This window comes from Rhinopithecus roxellana, chromosome 17, assembly GCF_007565055.1.
Source record: "Rhinopithecus roxellana isolate Shanxi Qingling chromosome 17, ASM756505v1, whole genome shotgun sequence".
Lineage (NCBI taxonomy): Eukaryota > Metazoa > Chordata > Mammalia > Primates > Cercopithecidae > Rhinopithecus > Rhinopithecus roxellana.
The window spans coordinates 108,645,557-108,664,899 of record NC_044565.1 but is presented as its reverse complement, the minus strand read 5'-3'; the positions used below and the strand labels follow the sequence as shown (position 1 = coordinate 108,664,899).

Genomic DNA, 19,343 nt, shown 5'->3' with positions numbered 1-19,343 from the left:
GAAGACAAAGTATACATTTTTAAAACCCAGCATGATTACATACTTGAATACAAACTTTCATGAACAAATTTATTAAAACAATTTGTTTTAATTTCACATTACTTAGAATAAACAAAACCCACCAAGGATGACTCTATCGCTACTGTCTCTCTCCACCCTGGAAACTTAGCAAACTTCAATAGCTCATAAATACAATCTACAGTCAGAACACAGGAGCTACCATACCTGAAATATACTGCACAAAGGAGTTCTAAGGGATGTGCTGAGAGAAAACTGGCTATCCACTTTAAATTCATTCAGCAATTACAGGTCACTACCATCTTCCTGCCTTCCAGGAGTTTACAGTCTCATGAGCTAAGACAGACATGACTAAAAACAATTACAATACAAATCATAATATACTAAGTGCCACAATAAAAGTAAACAAAATACAATACGGATCAGTAATTTCCCATGGCATTTTCTTTTCATCTTATGAATACAATATTTTCTCAAATCTGTAAAAATACTATTTTTGTTTCTTTTTTTACTGGTTTACATATAGTTGACAGACTTTCTCTTAGCACTTGGAATATGTTGTTCCAATGTCAACCAGCTTCCACAGTTTCAGATGAGATGACAACTATAAATATTATCTCCCTGTATGTCATTTTTCTCATTCTCATTTCATGTCATTTTTCTTACTGCTTCCAAGACTTTCCTTTTATCTTTGGCTTACAGCCTAGCCATTTGATTATGATTTGAGTTTATCATTGCTTATAACTTGAATTAACCTTCTTGGGTCTAAAATTAATGTTTCCCACTAAATTTGGAAACTTTTTACGCATTATTTCTTCTTTTTTTTCTTGCCAAACATTTTCTGTCTTCTTCTGGGATTCCAATTGCACATATATTGTACCACTTCATATTGTCCCACAAGTTTCCAAGATTCTTTCATTTTTCTTTAATCTTTATTCTTTCTGTTCTTTGCACTGAATAAAGTTTCTATAGATCTATCTTCAATTTCACTGATTATTTTGCCATGTATAATGTGTTATTAAGCCTACCTAGAAATTTTAAATTTCAGCATTGATAATTTTTATTTCTAGAATTTCCTTTTCTTTTTTCTTTTTTAGAGACAGGGTCTCACTCTGTTGCCCAGGCTGGAATGCAGTGGCATGATCACATCTCACTGTGACCTTTAACTCCTGGGTTAAAACAATCTGCCTCAGCCTCCTGAGTAGCTCAGACTACAGGCACATGCCACCCTGCCTGGCTAATTTTTTAATTTTTTGTAGAGATGGGGTCTTGCGACGTTTCCCAGGCTGGTCTTGAACTCCTGGCCTCAAGTGATCCTCCTGCCTCAGCCTCCCAAAGCATTGGGCATAGATGCATGAACCATGACACCCAGCCAGAATTTCCATTTTTTACAGTTTCCATCTCTCTGCTGAGATTGCTCTTGAGTCAAAGGTACCATATTTTCCTTCAATCCTTTGCAATTTAACTCTTTGAACTTATTCATAATAGCTCCTTCAAAGACTCTTTGTGGAAAATATAATATCTGGGCCCTCTCAGAGACAATTTTAATTGACTGTTCTTTTTTTTTTTTTTTTTTTTTTGTGAGAGTCTTGTTCTCTCATCCAGGCTGGAGTGCAGTGGTACAATCTTGGCTCATTGCAACCCTCACCTCTCAGGTTCAAGGGATTCTCCTGCCTCAGCCTCCTGAGCAGCTGGTACTACAAGTGCATGCCACCATGCATGGCTAATTTTTTTAATTTTTTTATTTTTTTTTATTTTTTTTAGTAAAGATGGGGTTTTACCATATTGGCCAGGCTAGTCTCTAACTCCTGACCTTGTGATCTGCCCACCTTAGCCTCCCAAAGTACTGGGATTATAGGCGTGAGCCACCACACCCAACCTCCACAGCCCCTTTTTAAGCCTTGTGGTTCTCCCCGATGTGTATGAAATTTGGAAATAAGCCAAGATTTGGCCAGTGTTGGGAATCATCCACTCTGGGATTTCTCTGCTTTTAGGGATTTCCCCCTAATTTTCAGCTGTTCTGTTAGAACTCTGAACTCCTGGTCCTTTTAGATGGTGATGCTGAGTGCTTGTCCCAGTACTGTTTTTTTGCAGCTGTAGCTGTGGAGATAGAGAGAACTCAGGGACCAAAAAAACAAAACAAAAAACAAACCAACAAAAAACCCACACACAATTCTCATCCCTTTCATGTGCAGGTTTTTTAGAAACTCTCCTCCAGCTTCTGTTTTTGGAGGCTTTATAGTGTCTTTATTTTTTTCATCCAGTTTTTATAACGGTTTTCCCCTCTGGATGCACATGACTACTTCACTCCTTCACTGTTACCAGGAGTAAACCACTACCCCTGTTACTGTCATTTTTATCATTTCTGTACTAAAATTTCTCCAGAACACTGGTAGCCACTAACGGGTAAATGTGAAGGTCTATTTTCAGGTCCCATCTTACTGCACTTGTCTCTCCACTGTTTTAAATACCATGACTCTTCTGATGGTGCCCAGGTTCCAGCTCCAGCACCAGCATGTCTCCTCATGTTTGCTAACTGTCTATTCACCACGTCGCTTACCTTGCAGCTCTCTGGAAGAGCAGCCATTTCGAAAGACATGAGTATTTTACACAACAAATCAGCAGTTTCATCCCTGAGCTCCCTGAAGTCTCAGATACTCTTCAGACAATCAGTGATTCATCTATGGGACTTTACATTGACAATAAATGTGAAGTTTGACTCATGTTCTTATTCTCCTTTCACAAAAGCAGAATCACAAAACATTCCGCTTTGGTGGAGCCTGAATCTTACATCATTTGAAAAGTTGTTTAAGGAAAAGTACAAAATTGTTGTTATTATTATTTTTTGAGATGGAGTCTCACTCTCTCGCCCAGGCTGGAGTGCAGTGGCGCCATCTCGGCTCACTTCAACCTCCACCTCGCAGGTTCAAGTGATTCTCCTGCCTCAGCCTCCCGAGTAGCTGGGATTGCAGGTGTGCACCATCATGCCTGGCTAACTTTTTCCTGGCTATTTCGTTTGTGTGTGTGTGTGTGTGTGTGTGTGTGTGTGTGTGTGTGTGTGTGTGTATTTTTAGTAGAGGCAGGGTGTCACCATGTTGGCCAGGCTGGTCTTGAACTCCTGACCTCAACTGATCCTTCCGCCTCAGTCTCCCAAAGTGCTGGGATTACAGGTGTGAGCCACTGCACTGGTCAGGAAAAGTACAAAAGTAAGAATATAAAGTTGCTAGGGCCCCTTTCAGGCCTTATGAAAGTCCCCAACTTTCATATTTCAGTAGTGTCTAAATTTGCTTCGATTATCAAAAGTTCTGAGAAAATAATACTGTCTTCTATGCACAAAGAACTTTACGTAAAGTTTCAAGTGTTTCATACATGTGCTCAGAATCTCAATCAAGATTTGTGGTTCTGATACCACAGTGTGTCAATAAATATTTATTAACTGAATAAATTAACTGGCTTTTAAGTAATTTTAAGTCTTACAGGTTTGCTGTGTGGGTAAGATCAAACTGATCATGTGCCTGTATCTATTTCTGCAAATGGGCAAATATTTTGCTGGCAATGGCTTATCTCCAGTTGCTCCAAAAGCTTTGAATCATTAGCCATGATGAATATTAGCCGTGACTGGATGCTTGAAAGGGCAGTTTTGCTTGAATAAGACACACTGCTGTAACCCAACTCCCCCGAGAGTCTAGAAGTGCTTCTCAAAGTGCTTGGTTCTAACCCAGCTTCCATCTCAGCTTGATCACACTCAGCCACCTTAGTCCTCTCCTCAGTGAACTTACTGCCCATCCCCTTGCCTTACCTTCCAGTAGCACTTCTTCCCCAGTCCTTATAATAATAAACTTAGAATATATCTTTTACTATCTTCAACTTACTTATTAAACTATGTTTTGGCTGAAGCTTCTCTTCACTGGGCATCTGTCAAGAACTGAGGTCCACAGGTTTGCAACAGACCCTGCAGATATGGCCATCATCTCATACCACCTCATACACTAAATATTCATTTGCTGCCTCCCTTGAAAAGTTACAATTAGCCACGTAACTCTGTAGGAATTAAGTCTATCTTTCGTCAGAGACACACTGTCAAGTTTTTAGCTCAAACAATAACACTATGGAGAGGAATCTAGTGTCACAAGGCAATGCAGGGCTGCTGTCAGTCAGAAATAATAGTTATAATTCATAATAACTAAGGCTTGATCATTACTGATAGAAATTAACTCAGAAGAAGAGTGGCAGGGGAGAGGAATTGGGGAGATGTCGGTCAAAAGATACAGAATTTCAGTCAAACAGAAGAAATAAGTTCAAGAGATCTATTACAATACCATATGTTGACTATGGTCAATAACAATGTATTGCATTCTTGAAAACTGCTAAGAGAATAGATTTTAAGTGTTCTCACCACAAAAATGGTATGTGAGGTAATGCATATGTTAATTAACTTGAATTTGTCATTTCTCAGTGTATACATGTTTCAAATCAACATACTGCACCTGATAAATTATACAAATTTTCGTTTGTCAATTGAAAACATAATTTTAAAGAAGAATGGATGAAGGCATAGGAGAAAAGGCATTCGAAATTGGAGTCTAAACTTCTTTTTTAGGGAGGCAAACAAGCAACAAAATAGATTTCTGACCTTAGTCCAACAAACATCTGCTTCCATCCTTGGGCTTATTCCTAGGTTGAACTTGACACTCAGGCTAACCTGAAAATATTTGTTTTAAAAGATGGGAGGGAGGCCGGGCACAGTGGCTCATGCCTGTAATCCCAGCACTTTGGGAGGCCAAGGCGGGCAGATCACGAGGTCAGGAGATCGAGACCATCCTGGCTAACACAGTGAAACTCTGTCTCTACTAAAAAATACAAAAAATTAGCTGGGTGTGGTGGCAGGTGCCTGTAGTCCCAGCTACGTGGGAGGCTGAGGCAGGAGAATTGCCTAGCCTAGGTGACAGAGCGAGACTCCACCTCAAAAAAAAAAAAAAAGGTGGGAGGGAAAAGGGCAGGCTTCCCAGACCCTGTCTACTAACCTGGCTTAATGTCTCTTTAATGTTTCTAAAACAAAGATGATATAAAGTAATAGAGCAGAACAAATATTTTTAATTATTCACTGACTAATAGAGCATGCAATAGCTGGTAATTTCATCACAAGTTCTTCAAAACCTTAACATTCAAAGATTCATGAAAAAGCTTTTATTCTTTGGCTTCTTAAACTTCTTTAAGTACTACTTAAGCTATCATTATTAGATCAGCAAAGTTCGTTTTTTGTCATGAGAGAAATATTAAACCTTTCCAATCAAAACACAGAGATTAAAGTAGTGTAAAATGTACACAAAATGTTAACTCTTTCACCAATAGCATTGATTTGTTCATATGTATATTAGAATCCAACAGCTAACCAGGATCATTATGTGATCTTCCTATTTATGTTGCAATTTTAAATATTTTTTTCTTCACTTACAACTTTATAAAATTTGATTTTATTTATATATTTTTTCAATGCAGCCAGCATATTATTCAGCTAAATATCTATTAAGTGTAATCAAAATTAGTGTTTCTCAGCTAAATTCAGTTGGAGATTTAGTCTTTTAAATCAGGTTGCTTTAGTATGAGGTGAGGATTGCTAAATGTAGGCTACAGTAATTTGAGGGAAACATACTTTGTCTACAGGTACCTGATCACAATAATCTTACTTTTACTTTTAAGAAAATCATATAAACTTCACATTGATTATCTCCAAAGCTAACAAATACAAATACCTTAATCAAGAGAGGTTCATTCTGACAAACTGCACTGGCATCCTGGAGAGCTTGCTCATAGTTCTTCATGATCAAATACAACTCTGCCCGCAGCAGCAATAATGAATTATCATCAGGAGCTGAAAGACAGGAGGAATACAAATCAATAAAAATGACCACATTTAAAAACAAGTAATCTTAATGTCATTACATATATTAAAGTGTATATATACATATGTATAAAGTATAAAGACAAAATAAGAAAGAATTCCTCCCTCCAATCATAGAGTTTAGTTATTTAGTAAGTATATTTTTGACAGCTCCTCTCAGGAAAACAGGAAGAAGATTAACAAGACTTGAAAAAGCACCGAGAAAAACAGACTGCCACTGTGAATTCCTACACACACACACAAGCTACATCATCTCCAATAATAAATTCTGCAACTGCTGAATCCTCTTACTGCTATAGCTAGGTATTTTTAGAAGAGATTTAAAATAATTTTTTATGAAAGTATGCAAGGAAATTCATGTTTAAGAAACAGAAAAGTAAAACATTTTTTTTTTCAGACATCGAGTCTCGCTCTGTCACCCAGGCTGAAGTGCAGTGGTGCAATCTCGGCTCACTGCAACCTCTGCCTCCTGGGTTCAAGCAGTTCTCCCGCCTCAGCCTCCCCAGTAGCTGGGATTACAGGTATGTGCCACCATGCTCGGCTAATTTTTGTATTTTTAGTAGAGATAGGGTTTCACCATGTTGGCCAGGCTGGTCTCAAACTCTTGACCTCAGGTGATCCACCCGCCTCAGCCTCCCAAAGTGCTGGGATGACAGGCGTGAGCCACCGTGCCTGGCCCATAATTTGTTTTTCTACACAACTTAGTAGATGCTGATTTGTCCCCATCATTGTACCTAGAGTACATTCTCTTAAGGGGAGAAAGAAAAAAAAAAACTCCTTTCTCTGCATTCCTCAATAGCAGAGGTCCTGATAATGACTCACACGCTGCCACAGACTTAAGTCCAGCTACACAGAAGCCAAAACTGGCTCTCTCTTTGAACTGACTTGCAGTCTACAAAGTATTGACTTGGCAGAGTCCCATGGCAAAGGCAGGAAGCCAGACCTCAGACAGGCAGAACCATTACAGCCTTCTTCCTTACTGTGGGGCCTGGCTCACTCTACCTACGCCCACCTACGATCCTTGTAGGAGGGTTACAGCTCTGCATTTTAGTTCAACCACACATTTTCTGAGTTCCTAAGATGTGTTCTCATCCCTCTACCTAACGTACGTTTTCAGTTTCCTCCAAAATCTCAACCTTGATTCTTTTCAAACTACCCCCTTGGTCCTTTCCAAATGCTACTAGCCTCCTTTTAGTTGATGTAGGTAACTGAGCAAGCCTGCACCAAAGAACTGACGCATCAAGATATTACACCAAGACATGGTGAAAAGTAACTACTCATAAACGTGTCATCACCACATATACGTCACATAGAGAACGTATAACAAGAAAAAAGTAGAAGTGGAAAGAAACAGCAAGAGTTAAAGAATACAATTTGAATTATTAAAAGAGACATTGCTGGGTATGGATAACTGGCTAGAGCAGGTGGCAGAAACTTGTTTTCTGTAACAGGCCAGATAGTAAATATTTTAGGCTTTGCAGGCAAAGAGGCAAATGGAAAGATATTATATAGATACTTGTTTAACAAGAAGGAAAACAAATTTTCACAGATTTCTTATTGATGCAATTTAAAATACGGTAAGGATAATAATTTAAGTACTTTTTTGGAATACAGATAAACTAATGAAAGAATGGAATTCTGGTTTGGGGAATAACATTTTTCTTAATTCGGTTTCCAAGTTAGTGTTTCCTATCATCAAAACAACTGAAAATATTCATCTGTTAATTATGATCGAACATGAGATTTTATGTATTTCCTCTTTGAAAATGCGCATAGTAACTCTGAAATGCTGGCATCAATTCATATGATTTTAAATTGAGAATTTTAATTGCTGAGAAGACATTATAGAATTCTATTAGATTCTCCTCACGATATCTGCCGTTTTAGCATGTCATTAGATCATTTCCAACTAAAAGATTGGTGAAAGTGCCTCATACGCACAGTTAAATGCATTTTGAAATATATAATTCTCCTTTGGAGATTTTTGGAAATCTACAAAAACAAAATGTGCTCCTAGAAGTATCGTTTTTTAGGCTTGGGTTATATCTGCTGCAAATCCGTGTGAGAATGGAGATCTCGTATCCTGTTTCCACTTGGCTAAAGTTTCTTATTAGTCCATTCTGCCAATGGATTCTCTTGAATGTTTTAAACAAGAATGTCATGCGCAATTCGCTCTTTTTCATTCTAGTATTTATACATTGTACCTCCTATTTCCTCATACTCTCATATTGCAATAATAGTGACAGCGTTTTCTCTTATTCTTGAATTTATTCTTGAATTTAAAACGTGTCTAATGTTTTAACATAAAATATGTTTGTTGTAAGTTTCTGAGAGAAAATATTTATCCAGTTAGGTGATTTCTCTCCTATTCCTAGTTTTCTGTAAGGACTTTATAAGAAGTAGGTGTTAATTTTATAGACTGCTTTCAGCATCTGAGAGATTACATATAGTCTATCGCCTTCAACCTGTTGTGGTGAATTACTCTGAAAGATTTGTCTAGTACTGAATTATCCTTATGGCCCTAATATAAGCTTTTCTTGGTCTTAACTCTTATTACACTGCTGGACTCAAACTACTAAGAAATTTAATTAGGATTCTGACATCTATATACATATGTAAGACTAACCTATACATTTTTTTTTCTTGTGCAAGCTTTACCTGATTGTGGTGTCAAGATTATACTAACCTTATTAAATGAGATGAAAATCTTCCCGTATTTTTCTATGATCTGAAATAAGATGGAACTCAGTCATTGAAAGCTGTAAGGACTTGCTTGACCTTAGCACCTTTTCAGCAGAAGAGAATCTCTGAGGTGCATTACCATTTTTTTATAGGCTCATGTCAGCCTTTTACTTCTTCATGGATAAATTTTGATAATTTATATTTTACTTAAAATTGTCCTTTTTATATAAGTTTTAAAATCTTTTATAAATATCCTTTTATATTCGCAATTACGCTTCTTTATTCCTGATGGTATTTATGTCTTTCTTTTTCTTCAATACATTTGTCAAATATTTGTCCCTTAATGGTCTTGGTAATGCACCAGTGTCTGACCTGTTAACTAACTCAATTTTTTTCTGTTTTACTAATATCTTGTTCATTATTCCTCTGCTTATACTATCTTTGTGTTAGCTTAATTAATCTTGATAAAGCTTCCAGTGTTAAAAATACATTTCCATTTCCATTTATTTTTAATCATTCTTTTTATATTTAAGTTTCTACTCACATTCTAAAGGGTGCTTTAACTGAAGTCCAAATTGCATAAAATTCACACCTCCCATCTACACTTGATCTTAGCCAAAAGGCCGAAAAACAAACACTTCTCATCTAGACACTGAATGAATCAAACTGCTTTCTTTGTTGACTTCCACCATTTGGTGATACATTTGTGAGGACAGCACTTCACAATTTAGTCTTTTAAAACACATAAAATAAATGCCTACACATTTTCTAAGGATTAAACCTTAGGCTTAACAAAACTAAAGGAATTCTCCAAGGATCACTCAAAAATAAGTAGAAGAAGAAGTGCAAATTTAAAGTCTTTGTGTAGACAAAACATATGGAAGAAAAATGTACATATGTACTTCCCAAGGAATTGATGCAAAATTTCAGTAGGTTCACCAATTAACCCCTCTATGGGGAAAAGTCATAAGAGAGCAGCCTAAGACCCAGGCTTTGAGAGGAAAAGAAGAGATGTCTACCACATCTGTGTTTAGAGTTCAACAAAGGCTGTCTTCCAATTGTAACCCAGAGCCACTGTTGTACCAGGAGCTAGGGTTACTGCTATAAAATCTGTCAAATGTGTGCAGTGGTGAGACATGGAGAATTACATGTTATTTTCAACGAGTTAAATGAGCCAGGCATGGTGGCTCATGCCTGTAATCCCAACACTTTGGGAGGCCGAGGTGGGCAGATCACTTGAGGTCACAAGTTTGAGACCAGCCTGGCCAACATAGCGAGACCCCATCTCTAATAAAAGTAAAAAACTAGTCAGTCATGGTGGCACGTGGCTGTAATTCCAGCTACTTGGGAGGCTGAAGCGCAAGAATCACTTAAACCTGAGAGGTGGAGGTTGCAGTGAGCCAAGACTGTGCCACTGCACTCCAGCCTGGGTGACAGAGAGAGATCCAGTTTCAAACAAACAAACAAACACATAAGGCAATAAAAACTGGGTAGTGTTCCCTGTGAAAAGAAAGAATAAATGGCAATACTCCTCAAAGCCTATTTATTCAAATTGATGGGAGACTGTAATTACAGAGTCAAGCCCACAAATCTTAGGTGTGTCTCTTGAACTCTTACATATGTACCTGTGCCATCATCATGCCAATCATCCCCAGGGCCTAAGTGGGTTCCCTTGTGCACTATCCCACTTAGTGTGCCCCTGCTAAAGGTAACCACCATTCTCACCTCTGTCACTTTGGATTACTTTTTCCAGTTTTCTAACTTCTCTAAATGGATAATTATAAATGGAATGTACTTTTTTGCATCTGACTTCTCACTAAATTATCATTCTGTGAGATTCATTAATATTGTTATATGTCTCAGTAATATTTTTAAATTAATCTTTCAATAAAATTTAAAAATTGCTGTGTAATATTACACTGCAGGATTGATTTAGTTCTCATTCTCCTAGTGATGAACAATTGAACTGCTCCCCAAATGTTTCTGGCATATATAAATAAAGCTGTAATGAATATTCCTGTACACATATTTTGATGGACATAAGCATTCATTTTTATCTAGGAATATACTCAAAAGTATAAATGCCACATCAGAGGTTGTACAAGTTTTGCTCTAGCAGGTGCTACCAAACATATTTCTTAAGTTGTCACATAAACTTATGCTTCCACCAGTAATTTGAGAGTTCCAATTGCTGCAAATAAAAATGAATTATTGCCAGTTCTTTTCATTTCAGCTACTCTGGTGGGGATGTACTAACTTATTTTCATTTTAATTTGCATTTGAGCACTAATTATGTTGTGCAGTCTTGTAGATGTTAATTGCGCAGTTGGAGATCTAGTTTTATAAAGCACCTGTTTAATTCTTTGTGTATTACGTAGTTTCAGCTAAAGTTGTTTCTATCAATGGTGTTAAGTGAGTACTTACTGTGTTTAGACAGATCGGCTTTTTCTTTTTGAATCATAGGCATTATTTATTCTGCATTAGAGGTCTCAGTAAGATATCTGTATACTCATCCCCTTCTCACTCTTTTGGGGGCCTCTGAGGAACAGAAGTTTTATGGTTATGCTTTTTCTGTCTTATTTAAGAAACAACTGCCTACCCCAAGTCCTTGAAAAGGGCCTCCTATGACTCCCAGATACTTAATTGTAATTTTGTTATATGATGTGAGATACGTATTCAAGTTTTTTTTTTCCATATAGAAAAGCAACTGACTCTTTTTTCCCCATTGAATTCCATTAGCATCTTTGTAGTAAATCAAGAAACTGTATATGTAAGAGTCAGTTTCAATGTGTCTATTTTTAAGCCAATACAATGCTGTCCTAATGACTGCAGCATTATAGTAAGCATTGGTATCTGCCGGTGTAAATCCTCCAGCTTGGTTGTTTTTCTTCATTGTTGTCTTGGTCATTCATCAATTTCCACCAAAAACATTGGCTAGGATTTTCTCTGAGATTGCACTGAATTTACCACTCAATCAGCAGAGAACTCACGTCTTGCCAATACTGAGTTTTGCAATCCATGAAAAAAATGATATATCCATCCATTTAAGTCTGCTTTAATTTCTCTCAGAAATGTTTCATGTTTTCAGTGTATTGAAATGAAATTTTCAGTGTAGAGGTATTAAACATCTTTCAGACATTTCAGGATTTATTCCAAGGAATCTGTTTATATAAATTGTTTAAAAATTGTTTCCCTATTTGCTTTTTTCTAAGTATATAGTTAACTTTGATACCTCTATATTGACCTTGTAGGCAGCAATCTGGATAAATCATTTATAATTTCTAACCGTTCATACATTCTTCTGGAGTTTCTACGTACGCCAGGTCATCTACAAATAATGACAGTTTTTTGTTTATCTTTTATTTTTCCAATCTTAATACATAGCTATCTAGAATCTCCAGTGAAATGCTGAGTGGCAGTGAGAATAGAATATTGTTACTTTCTCATTCAACGGGAAAACATTACTTCATCATTAATTATGATAGCTGCTATCTCATTTTTGTAGACTTTTAACAAATTAAGAAAGTTCCCTTTATTCGTAGTTTCCTGAGAGATGCTAACACGCATCATATCATTTTTTTTTCTGTAAAGATGGTGAATTACATTGCTTGATTTTCCAGGATTAAACAAAACTTAACCTGCTTGATAGTGATGTGATATTCTTTAAGGATATCAATGGATTCAGTTTGCTAATATTTTGTTTAGGATTTTTGCAACTATATTCACAAGAAATATTGGGCTGTATTTTTCCTGTCTTGTTACTGATTTTGGCTCCTTTATTTCCTTCTCTGTACTCTCTTTGGATTCTATTTGCTTTTCTTTTTCTAGCATCTTGAAATTGAAGCCTAGAGATCACTGACTATTAGCTGTTCTTTTGTAGTATGGGCACTTACAACAGGAAGTTTCCCTCTAAGCACTGTTGCACTGCATCCCGTAGTGTTTGATATTTGTATCTTCATTATCATTCAGGTAAATTAGAAAAATTTTCTGGCCGGGCGCAGTGGCTCACACATGTAATCCCAGCACTTTGGGAGGCTGAGGCAGGTGGATCACAAGGTCAGGAGATCGAGACCATCCTGGCTAACACAGTGAAACCTCATCTCTACTAAAAATACAAAAAATTAGCCGGGCATGGGGTGAGTACCTGTAGTCCCAGCTACTGGGGAGGCTGAGGCAAGAGAATGGCATGAACCTGGGAGGCAGAGCTTGCAGTGAGCTGAGATTGCGCCACTGCACTCCAGCCTAGGCGACAGAGCGAGACTCCATCTCAAAAGAAAAAAAAAAAGAAAATTTTCTAATAATTATTAGAAATTCTAATAATTACTAGAAAATTAGAAAATTTTCTACTTTACACTGTGATTCATTTTACCCATCATTATATAAAAATATATTGCTTAATTTCAAAATATTTGAAGATATTCTATTTACCTGCTATTTAATTTTAGTTTAAGTCCACAGTGTTTAAAGAAGATATACAGTCTGATTTCAATCTTTTAATATTTATTATGACTTCATGGCCTAATCCAGGAGTTGGCAAACGCAACCACAGGCCAACTCCAATGCTCTGCCTATGGTCATGGGATCCTAAATGGCTGTGTTTTTGCAGTAGTTGTAGACACATATTAATTAAATCAAAGTGCTGAAGTATGTTGTACCTACATCCTTACCTATTTTTCAATCCTTACTTTATCAGTTACTAAAAGTTTTGTTCAAAATATCCAATGATTTCCCCTTTCACTGTTGTCTCCTTTTGTTCTCTCCACATGTGTGTGTGTACACTTGTTGTTAGGTGCATAAAAATTTAGGAATATTATGATACATTTTTTTTCTGTTGAATTGACACATTCATCATAAATGTCTTTATTTCTTCTGATATTCCTTGCCTTAAAGAATACTTTATCTCATAGTCATTTTGCCATATCAGGCTTTTTTTTTTTTTTTTTTTGTCAGTCTCTGTTGCCATCCTAATTTTAACAATCTTTGTGTTCTTACACCTAAAGTTTACCTCGTGTGTAAACAGCATGTAACTATAATTCACTTAATCCAGTCTGCCAACATTTAGTTTTTAAATGGAAAATTCAGGTCTTCACATTTAATGTAAATTAAATCCCATTTTTCTATTTCTTTTCTAGTTATCCCACTTATTCTCTGCTGCTCTATTCTTCCTTCCCATTTTCTTTCGGGTTAATCAAGTATTACTTTACTATTTCACTACAGCTTTTTAATTTTACCTTCCTATTGGTGGTTACTCAAGAGAGCAGAATATGCAAACCTGATTTAGCAGTCTACTTCAAATTAGTACTTTTACTACCTCCAAAACAGTATACAAACCATACAACAATTTAACTGTATTTACCCATTCTGGCTTTGTACTATTGCCATATCCTTCACTTTTATGTATGTTACAGATACCACAAGACATTATTATTGTTAATTGAAATAGTCAATATTGTCTTACATTGTTACACCTTCTAGCACTCTTTACTCTGTGCATTAGTTCCATGCATCCATATGGATACTTTTCCTTTAGCCAGAAGACTTCCCCTCAGTATATCATGAAATGTAATTCTGATGGCAATAAAATACTTTAGCTTGAGTTACTTCTTTGGTTTAAAGAACTTTGATTTTGTCTTCATTTGTGAAAAATATTTTCAGCTGGGTAATGAATTCCAGCTAGGTTTTGTTTTTTGTTTCAGCACTTTAAAGACGTTATTCCATTATCTTCTAGCTTTAATAATTTTGTCTAAAAGTCAACTGTCAGTCTTCTATGATTCCTTCGAAGGAACAATGTCCTGTCTTCTCTAACTGCATTTAGATTCTCTTTATCTTTGGTTTTCAGGAACTTGACTACAATGCACTTGGATGGGTTTTGTATGTATGTTTGTGTGTGCACTTGTGTCCACCCTGTTGGGCTTAGTGAACTTTTTGATTCAGTGATTTAAAGTTTCTCATCAGATTTGGAAAATTCTCAATTACTTTTTTCTTTAAATATTTCTCTTGCCTTTCCCCTCTCTCCTCTTCCAGGAATTTCCTAGATGTTGGTACTTCTGTCTGTGTCTCACATAACTCTCACGCTCTCTTTTATTCTTCTGTGATTCAGTTTGGATATTTTCTGTTGACTTGCTTCTGAGTTTTCTCATTCCGACTTCTGATGTGTGCCATCTGGTTTGTAACAAATCTAATTAATTCTCAACTTCAGATATTATATTTTGAATTTCCAGAATACTCACTCAGGTTCTTTTTTATAGACAACTGTCTTCTGAATGCTTTATATTTTCATACATTTATTTACCTCTTACATACATACTAGTTATTTTAAATTCTACTCATAACTTATTGACCAAAAGTAGTCACATGGCTCCACCTAATCACAAGTGGACCAGGAAGTGCAATCCTACCTTGTTTGGGGAAGGTATAGAGATAGACTAGCACTAATGACCACCACACTTGGCTAAGGTCACATAATAAATAAGTGTCAGAAGTCAGGTGTGGTGGCTTATGTCTATAATCCTGGCACTTTGGGAGGCTGAAGTGGGCAGATCACTTGAGGACAGGAGTTGGAGATCAGCCTGGACAACATAGTGAAACACGTCTCTACTAAAAACACAAAAAAAAACACGATGTATGGTGGTGCATGCCTGTAATCCCAGTTACCTGAGAGGCTGAGGCATGAGAATCACTCTTGACCCCAGGAGGCAGAGGTTGCAGTGAGCTGAGATCATATCACTGCAGTCCAGCCTGGGTGACAGAGCGAGACCTTATCTCAAAGAAAAAGAAAAAGCCAGGCGTGGTGGCTCACGCCTGATATCCCAGCACTTTGGGAGGCTGAGGAGGGCAGATCACAAGGTCAGGAGATCGAGACCATCATAGCCAACATGGTGAAACCCCATCTTTACTAAAAATACAAAAATTAGCTGGGTGTGGTGCTGCGTGCCCGTAATCCCAGCTGCTAGGGAGGCTGAGGCAGGAGAATTGCTTGAACCAGGGAGGTGGAGGTTGTACAGTCGTGCCACTACACTCCAGCCTGGTGACAGAGCAAAACTCCATCTAAAAAAAAAAAAAAAAAAAAGTCAGAGCTTGGATCTAAACACAGGTATTTCTGATTCCAAACATCTGTGAACTTTTTTTTTTTTTTTTTACTATATCAAAACCTCTTTAAAAGGGCTAATTTATTTGGAAATTAAATGTTTTCATAAAATTTTAAGCTAATCTTTGAATAGAAAAATGAATACATTCTATATAAGTTCTCATATGAATTTACTGAAATAGTCTATTTTAAAAACCTTTAAACTAGGTCTAATATACACATAGAAAAGCTAAAAATATAAGTATATAGTGCAATGAACTGTTGCAAAGTGAACACACTTGTGCATCCATCCCCTCAATCAAGAAACAGAACATCCACTATCCCACAGATCCCTCTCATACTTCCTCACAATCACTATTCCCCTTTCATCCACCCAAGGTAAACACTGTCCTTACTTCTAACATCCTACAGTAACTTTGTCTCTTTGGACTTACAGATAAATAGGATCATATAGTAAAAATGCTTGAGTCTGACTTCTTCCACTTAACATTATGTTTGCGAGATTTGTCCACATTGTAGTTTGTAACTGTAGTTGATTTATTTTCTTTCTGTATAGTATGCTATGAAAACATAATCATATATTCACCCCTTCTGCTCTTACTGGACATTTGGGTTGTGTGCACCTTTGGGGTGTCTCTAACAATGACATACACTCTTGTACCTACTTGCACATTCTTTTGGGGACACACATGCATATACCTCTTTGAAACTATTTGGCCAACGACAGGCTTAGCATCTGCAGATACTACCAAATATTTTTCAGGGGTATAATTTGCAGTCCCTTCAGCAGCATATAAATATCACAGTTTTCATTTTTCTACATCTCCTCCAACATCTAAATACAGATGAAGTATTTCCAATGAAAATTTGGTGTTGGAATTGGGTAGTGCAGTAAATGCAAAATATACAATGAATTTCAAAGGCTTAGTTTTAAAAAGTAAAATCTCAATTATTTTTTAAGATTGAAGGCATGTTGAAATAATATTTCGAATGCATAGGGTTAAAAATTGCTAAAATAAATTTCACCTGCTTTTTTCACCCTTTCAATGTAACTACAAGAAAATTCCAAATATGTGTGGCTTACACAGCAGTTCTATTGGGTAGTGCTGCTCTAACACCAACAATACCTAAATTAGTAGAAAACTAAAAAATATGCCTTAAAGTATGGATATGTTGGTTGCAAAAACTACAGAATACTTGTTAGAAAAGCTGTTAAGTGCTCTATTCCAGCAGAGAACATCCCAATTTAGATACAGATGTTGAGCACTTGTTCAATTATTAGATTTTTTTTTTTTTGCAAGACAAAATTGGATGCTAGTTACTTTATAATTTGTGCTTTCTAAAAGGGAAAACCTTAATCCTAAGTTTAAAATAACACGCGCACTGACTGTAGCATGCTAGAAGATTCTTTTAGTAACAAGAGATTCAACAAGTCTTCTCGGCTAGTGCTTTAAATCACCCTATTATAAAACCGGTGAAACCAGAAAGCAAACCGTCCTCTTCACACTGCCCCAAACAACTGCCAACAGAGCGCATACTCATATGTCAAAGCCAAAACGATGACAGAAGTTTGGTCTTCCTTTCAGTTAAGTAATGTTAACAGGTGGTGGTTGGGTGAAGGCAGGAGAGTGCCTGTTGCTGGCCTTAGGCCTCAGATAAATCAGGGAATGACTGAATGAATAATTAAAAACTACACACACTAGTCAGTGTAACTATCTTGTAAGTTAAATACGCCATGACATCTAATGATGGCCTCTGAGACAGAGAGCAGGCTAGAGCCGGAGCGCGTGACGTGATGACAGCAGAGTGGAGGGGGTTCCTTCCTGGCTATATTAGCTGAAACCCAAAGCAAATCCTGCCCCAGTACAAGGCACCCCGTTCCGCACCTCTAGTGTGTCAGTTATGTGCATTTTCCCTCAGGATGAGCAAAAATATTTCGTCATCCTCCCCACTCCTCAACAACGCAGAAGGTGCCAAAAGGCAATTACAGAACATTACAGAGCTGCTCTGGGGGCCGCGGGAAACTTACCAGCACCCTGGAAAAGACAAAACCAGTGGGGTGCAGGTGGCCTCTCCTGGCTACAGGGTGTGTCCGCCCCCACCTTTCACCTTCCCATGGTTAGGAAGCAAAGTGACCCCTAAGCCTGGACAATGCATTCGAAAGCCCAAAACCTGTCTGGCCCACCGGTCAGCTCCCCACCCCGCTGCTGGGCCCGACAGGTGTAGGGGAGGCGTACCCTCCCCGTAGCCGACTCACCGAGATCCAGCGCCTGGTCGCACCTGAGCAGCGCGGCCTCGGGCTGCTGCTGGCGCTGCAGGCTACGCGCCTGGCCCGCCAACCTGCGCAGCCGGCACTCGGCCGGGAAGCACTTCTCCAGCAGGCCGCTCAGCACCACGTTCACGCGCCGCGCCTGCGGCCGCGCGGGCCCCGGCTCCACGCAGCGCTTGCAGACTGTGAGCCCGCAGGGCAGCGTCACCGGCTTGTGCAGCAACCGCCGGCAGCGCGGGCAGCCGAGCAGGTCGCGGGGCGCGCGGGGCGCCGGGGCCGGCCCTCCCTCACCCGGCGCCTCGGGCTCGCCGCCCGGGTTCTCCGCGGACAGCGGCCGCTCGCGCAGGCCCACGGCGCGCACCAGGCCGCCCGCCAGCTCCTCCAGCTCCTCTGGCCGCAGCGCCCCGAGCCGCGCGGCGCCGCGGAACGCGCCCAGGGCCTCCGGGAGGCGGCCGGCGCGGGCCAGCGCGTCCCCCAGCCTCAGGCACAGGCCGCGGTCCGGCTGCGCCAGCCCGGCTAGGATGGAGCGGAAGAGCTCTGCTGCCATCTCGTACTCGCCCGCGCGGAAGGCCTCGTCGCCCTCCTCTAAGCGCTGGACGATCGGCTCCGCGCGATCGCGGCCGGGACACTGGGGCGGCGGCGGCGGCGGGACCGGCTCGGGGCTCATCACCGCGGGGCTGCGACGACGCGGGTCCGGAGCGAAGGCGCGGAGCAGGGAGGATGCGCTGCTGCTGGTAACTGGTCTGCGGGAGCGCGGTCTCAGCCTTCGCCAGCAGCCACGCGCGGCTGGGGGCGGCGCGCTGCGAGCGGCTGAGACCGCGGGCGGGGGCGGGCGCCTGGCTGGGGCAGCGTCCTCAGCGCGGCGTGGGCGGCGAGCCCCGCAGGGCTGCAACCGTTCCGGGGCGGGGGCCGGGACAGGCACCCGGGCGCAACCTGAGCCCCTGCCCACGCGCGGCGGCCTCCCAGTCCCGCGGGCTTAGGTAACTCAGGTCGCTGCGGGAACGCGGTGACCGCGCTCCAGGTCCGCGTCTTCTGCGCTGCTTCCCCCACACCCTCGCCTGGGGGCCCCTGCGCGACTGCGCGCGCGTCCCCTGCCCGCGGCCTCCCTACAGAGGTGCCGGGGCCCTGAGAGCAGGTAGCCTTGGCCGAGGGCTGCTGGCGCGCCGGCTCCGCGGCACCTGCTCTTCCCCAGAGGCCTGGTCGCCCCCACAACCTGTGGCTCTGCTTAAGCGCGAACCCAGGAAAAGTCACCAAACGCATCACGCATCTCTAGCTTCGACTTAGGAAATGGTCCTAAATGACTGGGGAGGCTGAAGTGGGCACCCCGAGGCCCCGCCTCAGCGAGCTTCAGTTAAGGAAACTCTAGGCTGAGGCCTTTGAGAACT

At 40.0% G+C, this 19,343-nt stretch overlaps 1 protein-coding gene across 1 annotated transcript in view; it reads right to left on the bottom strand.

Annotated features, from left to right (window-relative positions):
* The window catches only part of LONRF2 (LON peptidase N-terminal domain and ring finger 2), a 37,701-nt gene extending 18,944 nt beyond the window's left edge, over window positions 1-18,757 (bottom strand). Inside the window, exons 1-2 of the mRNA XM_010386765.2 lie at window positions 17,947-18,757; window positions 5,772-5,890 (exon numbers count right to left, since the gene is read on the bottom strand). Of these exons, the coding sequence (XP_010385067.2) occupies window positions 5,772-5,890; window positions 17,947-18,625 (798 nt within the window). The 5' untranslated portion in view covers window positions 18,626-18,757. The remainder of the gene's footprint in view (window positions 1-5,771; window positions 5,891-17,946) is intronic.
* Window positions 18,758-19,343: the final 586 nt, after the last annotated feature.